The sequence below is a fragment of the Rhinatrema bivittatum genome, chromosome 8, assembly GCF_901001135.1.
Source record: "Rhinatrema bivittatum chromosome 8, aRhiBiv1.1, whole genome shotgun sequence".
NCBI classification, from domain to species: Eukaryota; Metazoa; Chordata; class Amphibia; order Gymnophiona; family Rhinatrematidae; genus Rhinatrema; species Rhinatrema bivittatum.
This window is the reverse complement of record NC_042622.1, coordinates 216,321,158-216,344,375: the sequence shown is the minus strand read 5'-3', so window position 1 is coordinate 216,344,375 and position 23,218 is coordinate 216,321,158. Positions and strand designations below refer to the sequence as shown.

The 23,218-nt window shown below is 44.2% G+C and overlaps 1 protein-coding gene across 5 annotated transcripts in view; it reads right to left on the bottom strand.

The window, feature by feature from the left end:
• The window catches only part of RFFL (ring finger and FYVE like domain containing E3 ubiquitin protein ligase), a 59,263-nt gene extending 36,438 nt beyond the window's left edge, over window positions 1–22,825 (bottom strand). The window contains exons 1-2 of one of the 5 annotated variants that reach the window (XM_029613105.1): window positions 22,596–22,825; window positions 12,664–12,854 (exon numbers count right to left, since the gene is read on the bottom strand). In XM_029613105.1, the coding sequence (XP_029468965.1) occupies window positions 12,664–12,849 (186 nt within the window). In that variant the 5' untranslated portion in view covers window positions 12,850–12,854; window positions 22,596–22,825. Of the gene's footprint in view, window positions 1–12,663; window positions 12,855–14,883; window positions 14,907–15,016; window positions 15,121–22,257; window positions 22,475–22,595 lie in introns of those variants that run through there. The other 4 variants (XM_029613104.1, XM_029613103.1, XM_029613107.1 and 1 more) reach the window with 4 other exon arrangements.
• Between the last annotated feature and the right edge of the window lie 393 nt (window positions 22,826–23,218).

Genomic DNA, 23,218 nt, shown 5'->3' with positions numbered 1-23,218 from the left:
TGCCCTCGCAACACCTGGATTTCCTGGGAGCGAGTTTCGACACCCGGCTGGGTATGGTATTCCTGCGACCGGACAAGGCGCAAGCTCTGAGAGAGCACGTATCTCGGTTTTCGGCTTTGGCAGAACCAACCGCCTGGAATTATCTGCAGCTCCAGGGAGTCATGGCCTCCACCATCGACATGGTCCCCTGGGCGTTTGCACACCTGCGACCATTACAGGCGTCTCTGCTATCCCGTTGGAAACCAGTCTCCCAGGAATATCAGGTGATCCTGCCGCTCCCGCCAGTGGCCAGGAAAAGTCTGGATTGGTGGCTTGTCCCCTCGCATCTGGCTCGGGGAGTATCACTCGAGGTGCCCAATTGGGTGGTGGTGACCACCGATGCCAGCCTCATGGGATGGGGCGCCGTCTGAGAAAGAAGCGCCACGCAGGGGACTTGGACGCCAGAGGAGGCAAAGTGGCTGATCAATCGTCTAGAAACGAGAGCCGTGTGTCTCGCTCTCCAGCATTTTCTTCCCTTGGTACGACACAGAGAGGTAAGGATTCTCTCGGACAATGCCACCACTGTGGCCTACATCAATCGTCAAGGGGGGAGAAGAAGCAAGCATGTCTCCCTCGAGTCGACTCCCCTGATGGACTGGGCGGAGAGCAATCTCGTCCGGATAGCGGCCTCTCACATCGCCGGGGTGGACAACGTTCAGGCGGACTTCCTGAGTCGTCAACAGCTGGACCCCGGAGAGTGGGCTCTTTCCGACGAGGCAATGCATCTCATCGTCCGTCGTTGGGGAACTCCACACCTCGACCTGATGGCAACCTTTCTCAACGCCAAGGCTCCGCGCTTCTTCAGCCGCAGAAGAGAGCGCGGAGCGGAGGGGGTGGATGCCCTCGCTCTTCCGTGGCCGTCGGATCAACTGCTCTATGTCTTTCCTCCTTGGCCCCTGGTCGGCAAGGTTCTCCGCAGGTTAGAACATCATCGGGGGCCCGTAATTCTCGTTGCCCCGGAGTGGCCCCGTCGGCCATGGTTCGCAGACCTACTTCAGATGACGGTGGACGTCCACTTCGCCTGGCCCATCTTCCACGCCTTCTACGTCAGGGGCCGGTATTTTTTCGAGCAGGCAGAACTCTTCTGTCTTGCGGCTTGGCTTTTGAACGGCGCCGCCTACGCCGCAGAGGATATCCAGAGGCGGTGATCTCAACGATGCTGCGTTCCCGTAAGACTTCAACCTCCGTTGCTTATGTTAGTCTGGAAGGTCTTCGAAACCTGGTGTTCCGACCGCGGTGTCCAGACCATGGAGGCGACTGTTCTGATGATTCTTCATTTCCTACAGGATGGTCTGGATAAGGGACTCGCCTATAATTCCCTCCGTGTCCAGGTGGCAGCCTTGAATGTCTTGGTACAGAAGGACTGCTCTCTACCCCTTCAGCCGGATATCGCACGTTTTCTGAAGGGTGCCAGACACCTGCGGCCACCGGTCAAGGACCCTTTTCCCTCTTGGAGTCTCAACTTGGTTCTGCGGATGCTGTCGGGCCCTCCTTTTGAACCGCTACGGGGGTCCTCCATCAAGGACCTGACCCTCAAGACGGTATTTCTGGTAGCCATCTCCTCTGCTCGCCGTATCTCAGAACTTCAAGCGTTGTCCTGCAGAGATCCGTATCTGCGTTTTTCCGACTCTGGGGTTTCCCTTCGTACGGTGCCATCTTTTCTACCAAAGGTGGTATCGGCCTTCCACTTAAATCAAACGGTGGAACTCCCAGCCTTCGCTCCAGAGGAATCACGGTCGCTCCGGCTCCTGGACGTCAAGCGTGTTCTGCTCCGCTACCTGGAGGTTACCAATGCCTTCCGGGTATCCGATCATTTGTTTGTTCTCTGGTCAGGACCGAAGAGGGGATCTCAAGCATCCAAGACAACCATTGCACGCTGGATTAAGGGCGCCATCTCCTCGGCTTACATTGCAGCGGGCAGGGTGCCGCCTCGCGACGTGCCGGCCCACTCAACGCGTTCTCAAGCAGCGTCCTGGGTGGAAGCTCTCTCCGTTTCTCCCCAGGAAATCTGTCGTGCGGCGACGTGGAAGTCTTTGCATACTTTTTCCAGACATTACAGACTACACCTGACGCCGCAGTCTACGGGTTCCTTTGGCGATCAAGTACTCCGAGCAGGGCTCTCAGGGCCCCACCCGGTTTAGGGAAGCTTGGGTACATCCCACTGTCTGGACTGATCCTGGTACGTACAGGGAAAAGAAAATTATTCCTTACCTGCTAATTTTCGTTCCTGTAGTACCATGGATCAGTCCAGACGCCCACCGCTAGGGGTTTTTTCGTTGGGTCCTGCTCAGATTCTTCCAGGTAACTGTCATTCTGACTTTGTTTCTGATTATTGTTGCTGTTCACAGCTCCTCACAAGTTGAAGGTTTGCGGTCTCGTTGACCGTTTGTTTCCTTATATCTTTGTCTGTTTGTTTTCATTATGATTCTGGATCCAAAATGTTACATGTTCTTTTGGGCTTTGCTATGCGTAATACTGAGCTCCAGCAGAGGGTGCTCTACTCTATATGCTTACGCCCTCAAATTCTATTCTGACTCCATCTGCTGGACGGGGGATATAACCCACTGTCTGGACTGATCCATGGTACTACAGGAACGAAAATTAGCAGGTAAGGAATAATTTTCTTTTTCATAGTGACTTAACTCCTTGGGCTTCAATGAAGGGAGTATGAGGTTTTCTAGAACAACATTCAAGTCCCATGGAATCAGAGGCTTAGAGGTCGAACATGAATGAGTCATTTCATGAATTTAGAGACCAATGGATGGGTGGAAATTGAGAGCCCATCCTCCAGAGCATGATATACTGCTATTGCACTTAAATGAACTCTGATAGAGGAAGTTGCAAGTCTAGTTGTGAATAGCTTATGCAAATAGCCTAACAGTTCAGGACCACAGGAGAATGGTTCAACATCATTAGTTCTACACCAACGAAGGTATCTGTGCCATTTACGAGCATAATTCTCTCTCGTCTATGGTTTTCTAGCCAATACAAGAATGTCCTGAATACCTAGTACCCCCCCCCTTTCAATCCCCCACACTGTGAGCTAGAGGGAGGTCTGCATTGGATGTAACAGAGTACCTTCCTCTTTGCACTGTTCCCTAAATGGATCGGTGGAAGAATGGATAGTTGAACGAGATAAGCATACAACAGTTGCTTTGGCCAAGCTGGAGCAATTAGTATGAGATCTACTTTATCCGCGATGCACTTCTGTACTGTCCAAGATATTAGCAGTATCTGGGGCAACACATAAGAGGTTTCCCACCCAGGGGATGAGGAACACATCCTGCGAGTGTCTCCTGGGACTTAGGAACAGAACCAGCATAGTTTCTTGTTGTATTCTGTTGTGAACAGGTCCATACATGACATGCCTCATGTGGCGAAGAGATCGCCACCGTCTGGTGCAGGGGCCCACTCATGAGGATGGCATATTCTGCTGAGTCTGGCTTCTGTGTTTGCAACTCTCGGTAGGTGGGTTGCTTGCAAGGTGATGAAGCGAGCTTCTGCCCATTCCAGAATTTGCACCGCCTCTCTACACAAAGTTCTGGAACCTGACCCCCCTTCTTTGTTTATGTGGAACATCGCTATCTGATTGTCTGTGTGTATCATTACACACTTTCCCCAAAGTTGAGGTATAAATACATGAACAGCATTTTTTTTTTAACGCCTTTAATTCTAGAAGGTTGATTTGACATTTGCTTTCTGTCTGAGACTATAACCCCTGTGTTTTCAGTTGGATAGATGGGCATGCCATTCAATGCATCTATCGTTAGTATGAGTTGGCGCATTAGGAGGTGAAATGGCACTCCTTTTGTTAGCATGCAAGGAGAGCGGAGTAAAGAGCACACACATTTAGAAATATAGCAACAAAATATTAATGTGTGATTACTCATTCTAATTGTAGGATTTAAATCTGGTGCACTATTGTTGCGTGCACATATTAAAAATTTAACATTTTGTTTAAAGTGGTATTCAGTTTAAGTTATTGCCGCACATTAATATTTTGTTGCTCCTTTTGTTAGGACAGACGGTTTTAGCTACCAGTTTCATGGGCTGGGTTACACCAGTCTGGTGGTGATTGATTCCCTGAATTGGGACCATTGGATTTTGAGACCCTACTGTAGATGTTGCATGTGAAGACAAGTATGAGGTACAACATAGATTGCTGCTGTCATGTGACCCAACAAGGTCAGAACTTCTCTTCTGTAGGAGTGAGACTGCTACCCTAGTTGAAGAGCTATTGAACGTAGGGTACTGACTCGTTCGACTGGAAGAAACGCCTTGCACAATAGTGTTAATTTAATTTTGCTCATATAAATCGTAATATCTGCGTAGGGTGAAGGTTCGATTTTTCTTAATTTATGATGAATACCAGGTTTTCCAGGCAAAGTATTATCTGTTAGATATGTCTGTAATGTTATTGACTGTGGGGAAATGATGATCCAATCGCCATGTAGTGAAATATTCTTATTCCCTTCCTTCTGAAATGGGCCATAGTTATGGCAAGGCATTTTGTGAAGACTCTCAGGGCAGATGAGAGGCCAAAGAGGAGAGAACTTTGTATTGATAATGTTGGGAGTTGACTTGGAAGCAGAAGTAATGCCAAGAAGATTGGTGTATTGGGATGTGAGAATATGCATCTTTGAGATTCATTGAGCACATCCAATCATTGGGCTGGAGGAATGGTAGAATTGATTTGAGAGAGGTCATCTTGAACTTCGCATTTCGAATACATTTATTGAGTGAGTGAAGGTCCATGATTGGGTACAAGCCACTGGATTTCTCCAGGATGAGAAAGTATTAGGAATAGAATCCCCTGTTGCAGTGAGATTGAGATGAGATATCTTGGCCCTTGAGGGAGCAGTGCAAGTACCTTTTGTTGCAGGAGTGTAGCTTGCATTTGGTTCTGGAACGAAACTACAGTGTGTGGGGGATTGACAGAAATCGCTTGAAGTTCAGCTTGTAGCCACTGTGATTGATGTTCAAGACCCAACAATCTGACGTGATGGATTTCCAAGAATGGTAAAACTGTCCAATTCTGGCCCCCTCCCACCCTCAGTGGTAGCTGTGGTCCAGGTGTATTTAAAAATTCTGCTGTGGCTTTTGGAGAGAAGCCTGTTGCTTTTGAGGTCATTGACTCCTCAGATGACCTCTGAACTGGTTTTGTTGTCCCTGTTGTCTAGGCGGTTGGTACAGTTGGTAAGGCTGAAGCCAAAAGGATGAATATGGCCTGTAGGGGCACCTTTGATAGTAAGGCTTTTTTATATTGGCTATAATAACTTTTCGCAGAGCCTTGTTGATCTGTGGGGGAGGCAAGGAAGAGAACCACCACATTCTGTTTTTATTTTAGTGTATTTGGATTTTCAGAAGGTGTTTGACAAAGTTCCTCATGAGAGGCTTCTAGGAAAATTAAAAAGTCATGGGATAGGTGGCGATGTCCTTTCGTGGATTACAAACTGTCTAAAAGACAGGAAACAGAGAGTAGGATTAAATGGACAATTTTCTCAGTGGAAGGGAGTGGGCAATGGAGTGCCTCAGGGTTCTGCATTGGGACCCTTACTTTTCAATATATTTATAAATGATCTGGAAAGAAATACGACTAGTGAGGTAATCACATTTGCAAATTGTTCAGAGTAGTTAAATCACAAGCAGATTGTGATAAATTGCAGGAAGACTTTGTGAGATTGGAAAATTGGGCATTGAAATGGCTCTGACGCAACAACTGATACCAGCAACACACGTCCCCCCACCAACACCACATATGCGTTGAACTCGACGCTCCTTGAGTTGACCCGGGTGCTTCCAGAGTCCTTTTGCGGCGCCATCGACGCTCTATGCGTCGGCTTCAGTTTCATATACGTCGATCTTCTGTGTCTCGACGCAGATTCCCTTGACAGCGTCGATTCGTTGGAGTGCGCCGATGGGGTGGACTGCTTCGGTCGGGTCCCCAACTCATGTCGCGATGGCTTTGATGCCGATGACGGAGATCTACTGGAGTCCCCCACTCCTCGTGGCCTCAGCTCTTGCGATCGCTGCTGAAATGTATGCCTCGAGTTGTGGCTATGAAGGCCTTGACTCCGGGCTCCATCTCCACCCACCAATCCTCCAGTCCTGGAGGTGGAGGGCTCCATGGATGCCGCTCTTTTTACCTTAGGGGTCTTGTGCTTCCTGGGACCCGGTGACGAGTGTGCCTCCTAAGGCGGGGCATGAGAACCCGATTGCGCTTCCCTCAGGGCCTGAATCTTCTGGGCCCTCTGCCTTCTGGCTCACGGCGACATCCTGCCGCAATGCTTGCATGCGGCCTGCTGATGATCCAGCCCGAGGCAACGGAGCAGCTATCATGCCCATCAGTGATGGACATGATTCTGCCGCAACCACAGGGTTTGAACCCCGGTAGCCGCGGAGCTGGTTTTTGGGACATTTTCTTCTGTTTTTTAGGACTAGGTCTGAGGAGAAACTAGCTCCGTGTGCGCTCCCGTGCGTGGAAAAAACAGACTGAGGAGAGACTGTTTTTTCTGCGCGGGAAGGCATGCGCAGCTGCACAGAGCAAAGCTCTGTATTCTACTCAGAAGCTCTGCTTCCTGGGCCCTGATGTACAGTTGCCAGGACAGCATGGCTAATTCAGCCCTATCATCAACGTGAAAAGCCTTAAGCATAGTTTTAATGCATTCAAGTTCTGCTCTTCATCCCATTCTTCAAAGCTAATTGGCTCAGTAAAAGCACATCGAGTTAGAGTCACAGCAGCTTCTATTGCATATCTTTACAATGTACCCTTGTTGAACATTTGCAAGGCAGTGACAAGGTCATCTATCCACACTTTTACATCTCACTACTGCGACGACCAGCAGTCAGCCTCAGCAGCTCGCTGGATTCATCAGTGTTGCATCATACCACGGGAGGTCAAGGCTGCCCACAAACTGGGTAGGTTGCTCACAATACCAGTGCAAACTGAAATCTTTTCAGAAACACATCTCTTCAACAATCAGGTGACTGTGTATGTAATCATAGCAACCCTAAGCTGGGGGGTCCCAGAAAGCATGGCTAATTTAGCCTGCTTATCGACGGGAAAATTGCAAGTTTGCTTACCATAAACGGTGTTTCCTGAAGACAGCAGAATGAGTTAGCTTTGCGGTTCTGCCCTCCTCCCTGGACAGTCTCCTTTTTCACATTGCTGCACTGTAACAGCTTTCGTATCAACAGAGGGAAGATGTGATTGAGCGGGAAACCACCGCACATGTGCGCAGAGCAAAGCTCTACATTCTAAGAGAAAGCTCCACCCCATGGCGCCCAGAGGACATCACCCAGACAGTATGGCTAATTCATCTTGATATATATGGAAAACACTACTTGCTTTTCTGACTTCACAATGGACCCTTGGCCTGCATTTCAGCAGAGAGATACAGGAGATAATGAACTTCTATCAGTGTAGCAGAATGGAATTAAATTATCTGATCTGCCAGTATACACTGTTTAGGCCTCACTTAAAGGACAAAATCTTCTCTCAGAAGAAGGGATCTAAGACAATGCTGGCCAGGTATGTGTTTAAGGACAGACCTAAGGCCTTCAGAAAAGTTCAGTTCTGCTTGGAAATTGGATCCTCCAATCCCCTTCTTTAGAGGGCCAAAGTCTTTTTCAAGCCACTGTGTATACCTACCTATCTATATATAGTAATGTCATGAGGTCATTACTTTGGTAGATCTGCAGATTCACTTATGAGGGCAATTTTCAGAATACCAGCAGAGACTGGAGGACTGCAGAGTCACCCTTTAAAAATCTGGCCTGGCTGATGCATTGTAACTACCAAGTATCTATATATTTTTTCACCTGTACTGTGTATACTCTCTCTCCCTTAACTTAACCCCATCCTTTTTTGTGTGGGCAAAAATCCATGTGCTGTTAAATAACAGATGCACTTTTACCTACACTGGGGAAAGGGGGTGGCAGCAATTTTTTAAAGGGGCTTTTTACACAAGAAGTGTTGAAAATTGCCCCATAGGAACATACCTTCAGATAAATATATGAGATAGACAAGTTGAATATCCATATTGTCCCATATAGGGATGGAAGAATTTTATTTATGCATAAATACTTTTGCTTATAAGTCTGTTTGGAGTGCCTGAATGTTCTCACTATACCATGTATGCTTGCAGCTGGCAGAAGACCATCAATAGTTCTCATAACTATAACCAATGTGTGCCAGGGTGGGGTAGTGAAGTGTCTATAAAGAAGCCACTGAATCAACACATAGCGATAGACAGTGTCTATTTTCCTGACAAAGTTGCGGATGATACTAAGATCTGCAACAGAGTGGACACGCTGGAAGGAGTGGAGAGAATGAGACAGGATTTAAAGAAGCTGGAAGAGAGGTCGAAGATATGGCAGCTGAGATTCAATGACAAGAAGTACAGAGTCATGCATATGGGGTGTGGAAATCCGAAAGAACTGTATGTGATGGGGGGCGAAGGGCTGATGTGCTCGGAGCAGAAGAGAAACCTTGAGGTGATTGTTTCACTGACTTCAGATCGTTAGACACAATGTGCAAGGCGATAGCTAAAGCCAGAAAAATGCTGGGCTGCATAGAGAGAGGAATATCTAAGCAAGAGAAAGGAAGTGATGATCCCAAGACCTTGGTGAGGCCTCACCTGGAGTACTGTGTTCAGTTTTGGAGACCGTATCTCCAAAGGGACAGAGACAGGATGGAGGCGGTCCAGAGAAGGGCGACCAAAAAGGTGGATGTTCTTCATCGAATGACTTATGAGGAGAGATTGAAGAACCTAAATATGTATACCCTGGAGGAGAGGAGGAGCAGGGGTGATATTTATGTATTTATTTATACATACAGACATTCGATCTGAGATATCACATCGGTTTACATTCAGGTACTGTAGGTATTTCCCTATCCCCAGAGGGCTTACAATCTAAGTTTGTACCTGAGGCAATGGAGAGTAAAGTGACTTGCCCAAGGTCACAAGGAGCGACAGTGGGACTCGAGCCCTGGTCTCCTGGTTCATAGCCCACTGCTCTAACCACTAGGCTATTCCTCCTCCCCGATATGATACAGACTTTCAGATACTTGAAAGGTTTTAATGTTCCATGGTCAACAACAAACTTTTTCCGTTGGAAAAAAAAAATATCAGTAAAACTAGGGGTCACGATTCAAAACTCCAGGGAGGAAGGCTCAGAACCAATGTCAGGAAGTATTTCTTCACAAGAGGATGGTTGATGCCTGGAATGCCCTTCTGGAGAAGTGGTGAAGACAAACTATGAAGGATTTCAAAGGGGCATGGGATAAACACTGTGGATTTATAAAGGTTAGAGGATGGGAATGAAGAGAAGAGTCATGGGGGTGGCTTGCTGGAATGGAGGCTACTACCTGGTGATTACTACCCTTACTTAATAAGCCTTCGCACGGTTAATGCAACTCCAACATTGCTCTCTGCTTCAACGACAGGGAGAAATGTGGAAAAGAGGATTTGCATTCAGACAACAACCAACAAGAACTGAACTCCACAGACCGGGTAAACAAATAAGCGTGGGGGTAGCTTACTTATTACGGCGATTACTAACCTAAATCAATTAAGCCTGATACATCACTTTGAATGCATATACAGCGTTGCTCTCTGCTTCAACGGCAGGAGGAAATGTGGAAAAGAGGATTTACATTCAGACAACATCCAACAGGGCATTGATCTGTGCAGTCGGGGTAAATAAGCATCGGGGGTAACTTGCTTGATGTGGCGGTTACTACTCTTAACCATTAAGCCTTGTGCTCACCTTTGATGCAACTCTAACATTACTTTCTGCATCAATGGCAGGAAATTTGAATCAAACAGTTACCAACAAGGGCCCTGAACTTGGTGGTTGGTGAAACAGATAAGTATGGGAAAATAGGTGTGGGAGCTTGCTGGGCAGACTGGATGGGCCGATTGGTCTTTTTCTGCTGTCATTTCTATGTTTCTATATATGTTTCTATCACTACAAGAGGACCAGGGCAGTTCTAACCCAATCTGGAATAAATAAGAACAGAGCCTCCCAAAGCAGCCACTGCAGGTTATAAGGAATTTTTACCATGTCCAAACCCCACACCCCAGTGAGCATTGAAATATCAAAGCTTTGGTGGCACTCAGATTAAAGTGTCTTGAGCAAAGTGCTTTGCTCCTTGGAGCAGATCTAGAACTTGCACTCGCTCTGGCTCTAATCTTATGTTGAAGCATTGAAGCTGCCAAGAACTCCTTCAACAAGGACCACCAAAGGATTTTTATCAGAGATCATTTGCTAGGATTATAGGCCAATTTACAGATGGACTTGTTTTTCCTGAGAAGCTAGCACAGTGCTGTGCTAATTGAGTCTTAACAACTTGAGAAAACATTTTCAAGCAGACCCCGCATTCAAATGGGTCATGCGCTACTTTCAAGCAATAGTGATATGCAATATATCTGCAGTAGGATCATCCATAAAAACACTGGCTGGCTTGACTGACAGGACATACAGAAAAATAACTAACACACGATGGAAATAAATATCAGAATGAACAAAAGCAATGAAAAAAATCAATTATGTTTTGATGTCAAGAAAACTTGTAAATGACTGAAAAACTTGCCTAGAAAGACCAAGGGGGTGAGAAACAAGTGCAACTCTCCAAAAAAAAAAAAAAAAAAGCTCCTGCACCTGCAGAAAAATTAAGACTGAATGAGGCCCGTGCGAAGCAGTGATGTGAATCAAGCCACACATTTGTTGAGCATGCTGAAAGCTTCTAGAAACTTAAGTAATCTTCCCACAATGGGCTTCATCAGATAATGTCTTCTAACGCATGGAAGCTACCCAGACAGTCTAAAAACCGCCTCACTCAAGCCCCTCCTCAAGAAACACAACTTAGATCCGAATGTTTTAGCTAATTTCAGACCCATCTCGAACCTCCCATTCGTTGCCAAACTAACGGAGAAACTGGTAAACACCCAACTTTCTGAATATCTCGAAGACCACAAGATCCTATACCCATCGCAATATGGTTTTCGTAAATCACGCAACACGGAGACCCTTCTCATTTCACTCACTGACCATATTATCATGGGGTTAGACAAAGGACACTCCTTTCTGTTAATCCTGTTAGACATCTCAGCGGCTTTTGACACCGTCAACCATACCATCCTGCTGGATCGCCTAACAGACATCGGCATCTCCGGATCTGCCCACAAGTGGTTCAAGTCCTTCCTCAGCAATAGGACTTTCAAAGTTAAAATCAACAATAAAGAGTCACCCATAACCAAATCAACTCTTGGCGTACCTCAGGGTTCCTCCTTATCTCCTACCCTCTTTAATATTTACCTCCTCCCCCTCTGCCAACTGTTAACAGACCTCAACCTAATTCATTATCTGTACGCAGACGACGTACAGATTCTAATCCCAATAACAGAATCAATCTCAAAAGCGCTCACCCATTGGAACAACTGCCTTCTATCCATCACTAACCTACTTAACAGCCTAAACCTGGTTCTCAACGCCTCTAAGACAGAGCTGCTCCACATCTCCTCAAACGAAATCAATATCTCCCCACCATCACCACACAGCCCTCACATTACCTGCAAGCAGGTTAGAGACCTTGGGGTAATACTAGACAATCGACTAAACCTTAAGAAAATGGTCAACACTACATCCAAAGACTGTTTCTTCAGATTACAGATTCTGAAACGTCTTAAACCACTCTTATTCTTCCACGACTTCAGGACAGTCCTCCAAGCGCTTCTGTTCGCCAAAATAGACTACTGCAGTGCCCTTTTCCTAGGCCTCCCCAAATCCACTACCAAACCACTGCAGATGTTACAAAATACGGCTGCGAGATTGCTGACCAGTACCAGACGCAGCGAACACATCTCTCCCAGGAACCTACACTGGTTACCAGTTAATTTCAGAATTCTATACAAATCGATCACAGTAATTCATAAAGCTATCCATCATCATCTTCAACTCGACCTGGAAATCCCACTCAAACTCTACTCCTCTAACAGACCAACCAGAGATACTCTCAAAGGCACTCTGAAATTCCCTCCTACTAAAGCCTCACGCCTCTCGATGACAAAGGACAGAGCTTTTTCAATAGCTGGCCCATCTATTTGGAATAGCATCCCATCAAGCCTCAGAGTAGAGCCTTGCCTGTTAACTTTTAGAAAACGACTTAAAACCTGGCTCTTTCACCAAGCCTTCGCCGACCCACCAGACAAGCACTAGTTGTCCTTCACCCGTCACGGTGTTTATTCTCACAAATGGACTCTGACTCTTCCAGATTAAGGCACCATTATGCTTTAACCCGTACGCACTATGTTATCACTTTGTAGTTATTTAATTCCTGCCTTGTCTTCCTTCCAGCTTCCTGCAAGCTTCCAAGTTCTCTTACCCTGTTGATTGTAACTGACTCATTTCTACCTATTGTTTACCTTTCGTTTACTTGAATTGCGACCCCAGTTATATTCTTGTTTATTGTAAACCGATCTGATATGGTTATTTACCATGAAGGTCGGTATATAAAACTGTTAAATAAATAAAATAAATGTCAAGTGTGAGGACTTGGCATCTTGCTTGTCCTTGGAGAAAAAGATCCATACCTAGCACTAGAGTTTACTTACCACTCACCTTTCTTGTGAGGTTTTCAAAGAGGCTCCCACAGGCCTTGCAGCTGTTCTCAGATACTGAAGGAGAAGGATGTGGATTGTAGCCTGGGTTTGAATAGGTCTCTGCTTGAACTCCTGACTGTGACTGCTGAGACATCTCTTCAGGTTGCGTATCCAGGCACAGCCAGTTACAGCATGAAGCCCACATAGTAACTGCCAAAGGAAAACGAGAGAAACAAACAGTTCATGAGAGGAAGAGACATACATGAGGTATAGCAAGTATGCTCATCTGTAAACAGGTTTCTCCATAGGCATCAGGATGAATTAGCCATTACACATGGGTGATATCACCCAATGGCACCAACACAAACCCAGCTCTCAGAGCCGTGTGAAAAAGTTTACTGAGCATGCATGCATGGTAGATCCTGAAAACATATGCTGCCTCGTGAATCCCTTAGGCTCTTCCAGAGTTCAAGCTTTAGCGAGGTAGTCAACTCTCCAGGGTGGCAGGCAGGTATTAAGAGTGACTACCTATGGAGACCACTAAGAGTTGGAAGAGTGGTGTCCAGGCAGCGGTAGTAAACAGCACTGAGTGTCTATTATGGATATCCAGTACCCATAGATACAGGCCTTGAAACCATTGACAGCCAGATTCTTCACCTTGGAATTTTCCATTTTCTTTTTTTAAGAACTTAAAGTTCTGTTATATGGGTTGATGAGGCAGTGTCAGAAAAAAAATACAAAAAAAAAAAAAATCCAAGCAATGCACAGGGCACAAAGCCCTGAAAAGTTGAAAAAATGTTAAAGAGATTGAGACACATCCTTCCATAGCTTGGATGAAGAAAGACCAAGAGGCTCATGAGGCAGCATGCATGTGTAAAAGCTCCCACAAATGCTAAATGAAGTCTTTACCAAGTTCTGAAAGCCAGGTATGTGCTGGTGCCATCAGATGACATCACCCACAAGTAATAACTAACTCATGCCTGCTTGTTGATGAAGAACAAAGAATCTGATAATTAATAGGTTTCTCATAAGTGCACGGGGAGGCCTGCTCACAGAGGACATTTTGGGGTCTAAACCAAAAGTTACTCCAGAGTAAAGAAAAATATTTTCGTATACTAACATTTTTACTGATAACCCGACTTATTTATATAATATAGAAAGATATAAATGTATCTGGAAAAAAAAAGCGCACCAGGTTAAAGTCTTCTCAGATTTTCACATACATGCCAATATTAGAAAGCACTTTAGATGACCTGTGCACAAGATTGTAAATTATGGGAACCATTTCTTTCCATAATCACTGCTTTTTACCTAACTGTGAATGTAGGCAGGGGAATCCAATGACACAGTCGGGGGGACTACTCACATTCAGAGCTGATATTTTGATACAGGGCAGAGTTGCACTGGTACATGAGCTACATAACACAGATTGTGCAGTAAAGGGTGGGATATAGGAGTTTAATACTTTCTGCTTAACTGCCCAAGTCTCAAGCAGAGCAGGGGATTTATTATATCCCAGACACACCAATCACTCAGGATTCCATTTCAAGTTGTCTGAAACGTTTAGGGAAAGCAGCACCTAGTTTGTCTGTGCAGCGGTCAGGCTGCTCTCCAAGTGCTACAGTAACATCTACAAGGAGTGGACCATTTTATTCATGGAAGGTACAGGCCATGGCCCAATCACACTTATTTATTTAAAAGATTTATATACCACTTAAATCCATAGCTCTAGGTGGCTCCCATTCTGCATACCCATGATGTCAGAGGAAGCAGTTTTAAGGAAGACAAAACATTTATGTACCTTACGGATCAGTCCACTTTGCTACAAGTTTTGCTTCATTTGCTTTTTTTTTTGTTTTAAACAAGCAGCCTGTAAATTTATAGATGGTTGGCAAAGTTGATTTCAGACCACCACAGAATAGGACAAATCATTTTCAACAGAGTCCTTTGCAACTGATAGGTCAACTCTCGCCTCAAATCCAAATATTTTAAAGAAAACTGTAGCCACTGTGTTGTGCAATATTTCAAAAAGTATACATAGCAATTAAAAGTTTTATTTTCAAGTCATTTTTTAAAATCCTATATGTTGGTCAAATTCTCCTGAATGGTAGAAAAAGTATCCATAGAAAAGGCAGGAACAAACAGCTACAGATACACTTTGAAATTTATCCCGGGTACGAAGTAAGTCCTTGTGTACTGCCCTTTCAAAATTGGTACAACGACTACAGATAAAAAGTACCTGTGACCTTTGCAGCAATGGGGGGCACTTTTCAAATACCCATAAGTCTGTGATTCTGTTGGCAAAGAGAAAAGTCATACTTCAAATTATATCTAGCAGAATCCCAATAAATGCCACTTGATAACTCCAGTACCTGGATAGTGATGCACATGGATTCGTCCACCTCTGCCTGAGACGTGCTCTTGACCAATCAATTGTCAATGAGGTGAAACACAAACCCCAATTTACATAAAGATACTGCAAAGAAAGCCAGGCATTTTGTAAAGAACCATGGCGTTTATGCAAAGCCAAATGGCAATACACAATACTGGTCAAAAAGTCCTGACAACAAATACGAGATACTTCCTGTGACCTGGATCTCTCTCTACACAAGTGCAAGTTTCCTTCAGATTAACTACAGAACACAGAAATATTCAAAGAGCATAGCCAGTCTCTTTTGTTTAGAAAGGGTAATAAGGATATTAAAAGTAAGCATAATGAACCTCTCATAGGTTGAGGATGGGATTGTGTTACAGGTTCAGACTGTGCACACTGGTATCCTGCCCAGGGGCTCTGAACTGAGGGGTGCTTAACCCATATAAACACACACAATTACTTGGATTATACCTGGGAGCTTGAACCCAGGAGCTTATCCCCTACACAAAGAGCCACACACAATTACTGGGATTATACCTGGGGGCTTGAACCCAGGAATTTATCCCCTACACAAAGAGCCACACACAAGCTTGGATTCAGTATGCTACGGTTCCAAGTAAGAAAGTAAGTTTATTTGCGCAATAGGAGGATAGAACAAATAAAATCAGATCGTATAGAAGTAGTAATGGGAGGAGGAATAGCCTAGGTTTGACAGCCGACGCTCAATTTTGCTGGCGTCAGTTCTCAAGCCCACTGACAGCCACGGGCTCGGAAACCGGACGCCGGCAAAATTGAGCATCCAGTTTTCGACCCGACAGCCGCCGGCCGACTTCAACATTTTTTTTCTTTTACTTTTTTTACCCTTCAGGACCTCCGACTTAATATCGCCATGATATTAAGTCGGAGGGTGCATAGAAAAGCAGTTTTTACTGCTTTTCTGTGCACTTTCCCGGTGCCCGAAGAAATTAGCGATAACCTTTGGGTAGGCGCTAATTTCTGAAAGTAAAATGTGCGGCTTGGCTGCACACTTTACTTACTGAATCGCGCACGAATACCTAATAGGGCCATCAACGTGCATTTGCATGTTGAGGGCGCTATTAGGTTCGGCGGGCTGGACGCGCGTTTTCCGCCCCTTACTGAATAAGGGTAAGGGAAAACGCGCGTCCAATGGCGGGTTAACAGTGCGCTCCATCGGAATGCACTGTACTGTATCGGCCCATAAGAGGAGTAGAGTAGCGACTGCCATCATGGCTGTCCTGCTCAAAACCTCTTCCATGCCAACAGGAACTGCTATGCAGAGACTGGAGAAGCAGCAGCAGCCTGCCTTTTCCCACTCCCTACTGACATCAGTTTGCCCAAGGGCTTGAAAATTTGGCTGCCGCCATAAGGAAAAAAAGACCTAAGACACCACTAAAATAGGAGCAGGGCGGTGATTGCAATTGAGGCTTCTCTCCTCAGAGCCCCTTCTACACCAACAGAAACTGCTACACAGACTGGGGCAGCATCAGCCTGTGTGGCCACTCCTCCTGTGATTAGCTTTGCCCCACTACCCCCACTCCACATTGTCAGCCCAGCAATTTGAAAATGAGGTTGCAGCTGCTGGAGAGAGAACATTGCTGTGAGTCACTTCTGAAGTCGTGATACAAAGGGGGGTCACTCTTTAGGGAGCAAAAAGGGAGAGGGTGAATGTCTTTTAATGGGCTAATTTTTGTGTGGTTATGGGGTGGATGGGTCTGGAGATGATGTACAGAACCTCTATTTAGGTGAAGTATTTCTATTATGAGAAGGGTTTGTTATTGAGATATCTCCTGTTCTGTTTGTGGATTTCTTTTATTGTATTTTATATAATATGTTGAGTTGTATACCGCTTTGCTTGTTCTCTGGTTCTGAAGGTGGTATATAAGAGTTATTAATATTTGATATGTCTTATCTCAACTAGTGGCTAAATAAATTCCAGAAAACATGGCTGAGGAAGGCCTTGCTCTTAGGTAAAAAAATCAAGTTTATCAAATTGGTGTGGGGAGACATCACCTTCCTCGATAGAGCGGAGGAATACTCTACATCCTCTGTTGATTATGGGAAAAATGTAAAGTTTTGAAGTAAAAAAGGAAAATAATTTTTGATTTATCTTTCTTCTTTGACACCTAGAATATGAGGATGTATGATTAATGACCTATGAAGGATATGTTGCTCTTGACAACTATGATCTGATTATATGCTATATGAAGTATTTGTTGCTAATGGTATTCCTACTACAGTATGAGAGGGGGAGGGCATGAAACTGTGGATATGTATACTTAACTCTGTTCATTTTACTAGTGGGCCTAAATATTAGATATGAATATTTGATGTTCGAGTTCTGGTTGTTATTCTGTGTGACTATTTAAGGGGAGTATGTAAAACTGAATAAGAAGTTGATTTACTATAGCATGTAACATATGTGCTGTACTGTTCTGTGTGGAAACCTTTATAAGAACAAATTTAAATATAAGAATTAATAAAAATATTTAAGTGGGTAGGAATGGGCGACTTGTTCTACATATTCCCTTAGTGAGAGAAGGGGGCTGGTTGGGGAAGCTTGGGATGGTGGGGATAGCTGTTTATGATTATATCACATTTATATATATTTGTATGTTATTTGTATGCCAATTTTGTATTTATTATAAAATTTAAGGATCAAATAGCTGGATCCCAATGTGATTTACAAACAAAACAAAAATAATATTACAAATAAATAAAAAAGACTAACTAAAAATAGCACAAAAACAATAAAAACTGAAGCCCTTGGGGGAAAAGAAGCTAGCTCTGGAGAGGGGATCCACGATGGTGAAAGGAGCCAGCACTGTATAGGAGTCTCTCTGCTGGCGGGATTACCTTAACTTCTGGGTCATAAGCGCAAAGGTCACAAGAGAGTTATTCCATCAGCTCCTCTGAGCCAAGTGACTTATCTCTTGCCCAGCCACCATGACAAACTGCTGCAGCAGTCAATTGGATCACCAGGGGCAGAAGGATGCTAGTCAGTGACCCCACACTCCGCCAACTTCAGCCCAGCGCATCAGTCCCCCTATGGCGCCATGCATCTGATGCTGGAGCGGTTGCAGAGATAGTGCAGGTGGATGAGGTCAGCGATTCCCCAGCGCTCTGTGCTTCAGAGAGAGTAGGGAATTTGTCTGTGCTGCAGCCTTGTTCTCGGAGTAATAGAGAAGTCCAACCCTTGGGGAAAGATTGGAGACTGCTGTAGGAAAGGAAGTAGAGATGAGACTAAGGATTCCAATGGCTTCTGCAGAGACCTTGACTACCAGTTCTGGGTAAGAAGGGAGAGAGACGGTTAAGTAGTATGTTCATGCTTTGACTGAGCCTGTAACTTTTTCAAGACCAGTGCATTTTACTTTGAGACTTTGTGGGAAAGCTTATTTGCAATGCAGCAATCAAATTCTTCCCAAATTCAAGGATTATCAATTAAACCGAGTCACTGGAAAATCGTGAGGGTCAAAGGGAAGAAGTTAATAGTAAACAGCAACAGGATATGATGGAGGCAAAGGTGTAGCAGATACAGGCTAGGGAGGAAGCGCTTATCAAAGACTCAGTAGTGATCCATAATAAATTGGAGATACTTGAACACACCATTGGAAGACAATCTACTTCTGTTGGACCGTCCTAGAATTTCTTCTGTTTGGACATTAGAGATGCTATTACAATATTAAAGAAAGCTCCTGAGTCTGTTCTGCCTCTCTTTAGCCTTTTACCTTCTTTCATATAAAAGATATGAAGACAAGGGGCATTTCAGCCCCCGATTTCTCTTGATAGTTTGGATTTAAATGGGCTGCTAGAGGGATCATGGAAAGACCAGGAAGTAGGGTCTTCTATAATTATTACCCGTGTATTAGATCCTGACCGAGCTTGGTTACTGAAGATATTTAAGGTCAAGGATATTTTTTAGTTTATTAACTGCAGACTTCAAATTTTTCCTGAAGTCTCTAAAGAAACCCAGTAAAGAAGGAAAAACAGTTTCTTTTGTTGAAGCCTAGAGTTTTACAGCTGGGGAGTTTATTCTTTTTATGGTACCAATGGAAATATTTAGTTACGTTTCGGTAGTTTTTCTATACCACATTTCTCAGCAATGTCCTAATTAATCATGTAATTACTGCTATTTAGTTTGTGTATAACTGCTACCCATTTTCTTGCTTACATTTTCCTGTATTTTATGATTTGGATCCCTTCTTTGTGCAGTTGTGAATTAATCTTATGACTTTTTTCTTGTTGATTTGATTATTTCATATTTTCTATCAGTTTTCTTCTTCAAGTTTGTAACCTGCAATTTTTGGTAAATAATAAATACAACATTACTCATTACTATATTCCATCAACCAAAAGTCTGTGTGACCTGCAATTCCTTAAGCAACTTACAAAGGCAGACTAGATCATTCATAGATCTTAATTTTAGTAGAAAATCATTCCACATCTTTGGAGCTGTCATTGAAAAGTTCCTGGATCTCATCTTTACAAGTCTCACGTCTTGAACCCCAGGGACAAGTAAAGAAATCCAATTAAGAGGACTGCAATGGCTTTGAGGGAACATACGGAACACAACCGGTACTGGATGGCCCATTCTGATCTTCATCTGCTATCATTTACTATATACCAGTGTGGGTACCTCCCTAACACTATCTTCATTGAAACTGAAGCAAAGAACGCCTTTAGTTTTTCTGCTATGGCCCTATGCATCCTGTACTTTTTAGGGGAGATTGTGTATGATCTTAAAAAGGGAAGCCTTCCCAACCCTAATGGCTCCAATTCTCTTCCTGCTGACTATGGATTTGAAATCAGTGACCTTCTGCATGCAACTGTACAGCTCTTGCCTCCTAAGTCACTGAGCCAGTTCAAATGCTCATTCTTTATCCCAACTGAAACCTGGGGACAGTATTTGACTAAAGCTGGATCAAGAAAAACATTGGCACACATCAGCAACTGTGATTAAAGAATCTTCAACAATTAGATCTTATTTGGTGAGCATGGAACAAGGTATTATAGTACAGAGGCAAACACATTCAGCTGCTTCCTCACCATGCCTCAGTTACAGAATAGACCAAAGATCCTGGAGGTTCCTTGGTCTATTCTGTAGAATATGATTAGTGAACCATCCTAATGAGGTGGTTTCAGATCCTGTCCAGGATACAGCAGTGAACAGCGAATATACTGCTTTTCTAAAACCAATGCTAATCACCACCCAGTCAAGATGCATAATAAAGCCTGTTATGATACTTGGTCTATAGAAACTGTTTGAGATATGCTTGTCTACAGATAGGTGAAAACCACATTTAAAAAAGTATTGTAAGATTTGTTTAATTTGTGTTATGGAGTTCTCTAAAAGCGAAAGATGTCAGAGTGAAAAATTGTAAATGGATGCTGGAAGAAAGGAAGCCAGGCATGCCTATGACAAGTCATCAAATATAACTCATCCCCAAGATCTCTTTCCTGCTTCCTGGCTATCAGTATCTCACCTTCTATCACGTACCTCTCAGATTGCTGCACCCCAACTGCATAACTCTGTGTTTTTTTAATATTGAAACTTAGCTGCTAAGCAACTAACCAATCCTTCAGCTTTTTTATATCCCTTCATGACCCAAGTAACAGCAGAATAGTGAGCTTGACATCAGTGCGGGTAAAATGGTGGAAGTTATTAAAAAGAAAATTACTAGGGATAAGGATAAACATATTTAATGGGAAAAAGCCAGCATGAATTTAACATCAGGAAATTTGAAGTCATGAACAGAAGGAGAGTAGCTACTGATGATAGATAATGGGCTAAAAGAACAAAAGATATAAAAAGTGGAGAACTTCAGGGATGTGTGTAGGACCATTGTTTAACTTATTCATTAATGACCTGCAAGAGGGAGCAAGTGAAGCAATTAATTTTACAGATGACACAAAATATTCAAAGTACTGTAGGGCAGTGAGAAACTGCAGAAGAAACTTGCCAGATAAGGCAATTGGACATCTAAATGGCAGACGAAATGAAATGTGGACAAATGCAAAGTGATGCACATCAGAAAAATAACCCCAACTATAGGTACTCAATACTGGGTTCCATATTAGACATCACCACCCAGGCAAAGGATCTTGGAGTCACTGTGGACAATACATTTAAATCCTCAACTCAGGGAGTGGTAGCAATAAAAAAAAACCCCAAATAGAATGGTAGGAATTCAAAAAGGAGTACAGAAACAAAACTGAGAATACCATAATGCCTCTGTATATATCTATGGTGTAACCCCCACCGCAAGTATTTTGTACAGTTCTGGACACTCATCTCAAAAAAGATATAGCAAAACTAAAAGAAGTACAGAGGAAAGCAATAAAAATAATAAGGAGGCTGGAAAGCTCCCTTGTGATGAAAGGCTAAACAGGCTAGGAATTTTCACATTGAAGAGACAAGCAAATATAATGGAGGTTTATAAAATACTGAGTGGTGTGAAGTGAAATGGATAAATAGGAGACCATTGTTTACCACTTCAAATAGTACAAGGGCTAGAGACACTCAATGAAACTAACTGGTAGTAGATTTAAAATAGATCTGAGAAAGCATTTTCCCCCCTCAGTGCATAATTACGCTGTGGAATTTGTTGATAGAGAATGTGGTCAAGGCATCTAGCATAGCTGAGCTTAAAAGGGATTTGGATAATTTCCTGGAAGAAAAATCCATAAACAATTATTAGCCAGATAGACTCGAGAAAGCCACCACTTAACCCTGGGAGTGAGCAACAAGAAATGGATCTTCTCTTTGGGACCTGCCTGTTACTCAAATTGGCCGTAGTCAGAGACTGAATGCTGGGCTTGATGGACCTGTGGTTTGACCCAGCATTACAGGTCTTATTGTTCGTACGTCTTCTATTTTACGCCCCACCTCAAGACTGTTCAGTTTATTAAAAAAAAAAGCCTCCACGTCCCTCCTAAACCAGAGGAATCCCAACGAGGTAGTGGCCTCCACGAAACGGCACCCGCAGGGTTAGAGATATCCTTCAACAGCAGCAAAACAGGAAGGAAAAGAGAAAAACTAACAAAAAAAAAGTTAAGAAAGTAAAAAAAAAGACTAGGGCTCCAAAAGGACGAGAAGGCCCGAGGGAGCAATGGAAATAAGGCACGTTACTGGAAAAGGCGGCCAGATAAAGGGGGGGGGGGGGGGGGGTGCACGGTCCTCTCTCAAGGTAACTTGGTCTAACCCCGGAAGCCGCCCTTTACCGTTCTATTTGTCTTCCTGTCACAGGCGTCCATCCGAAGCCCGCAGGGCACAATACCTGCTTTCAAACCGGAGGCCTCCTCTCGCTGCGCTCCCTTACAAAAAAGTCCGTAATCCCCCAGGTCCAAGATCTTGTGACCGAGCGACTGGCATCTTCCGCCACCGAGAGCGAGCGACAAAATGCAGCCAAGAAAACTTCCGGCGCAACCGAAACAGGAAGGAAAAAAAAAAAAAGGGGCGGGGAGCGGTAACTACTAGTACACCGCCCCCTTGCAGCGCGAGGCTTCGCCTTCGGCCTGCAAGCTCAAACCAACAGGGCACTCGGCAGGATTTCTCTCACCGTGGCAGCATTCTAATTTGTCTCAGCCCTTCCTTATCTCACCGCGCCTCCATTTCACGGCTCTCGTGTTAGCGCAGAAATCGACTGCACTTAAGATTTTGTTGCACTACCCTGTGATCCCTGCGCAGCGCGCTGGGCTCCGCTTCGTTCTGTCACTATAGCAACGCAAGGCCCTGCGCCTACACCCTCTCGTCACCGAGAGGAGCCTTGGCTGCTTTCCAGTATCCCCCCCTCCCTTTCATGGTAATCCCTTCTAAGAGGGTCAGCGGCATGCTTTTTATAGGTAGGAGGAGCCAAGCAAATCAGCTAAGCTCCACCCCCAGCCAGTAAGCCAGCCTAAATGCCCGCCTCCCGGACTCTGTACTCCTGGGGGAATACTGCGTCTTCATAATTTATATTGGGTCAAAATAACACAATAGACATGACAGTCTCTAAGTAATTAATTCAAAATGTAATACAGAAAAAAAAGTTATTACTTAAAGATGCAGAGTTTTAAATATTTTGAGCAGAATTTCCCCAGGAGTTTACTGTAAGAATGTCCCTTCCACTCTCTCTCCCTATTCTTCTGGCCAGTCTCCTTTCACTTTGCCCTCTCAGGCCCCAACTGCACCTGCCACTATCTC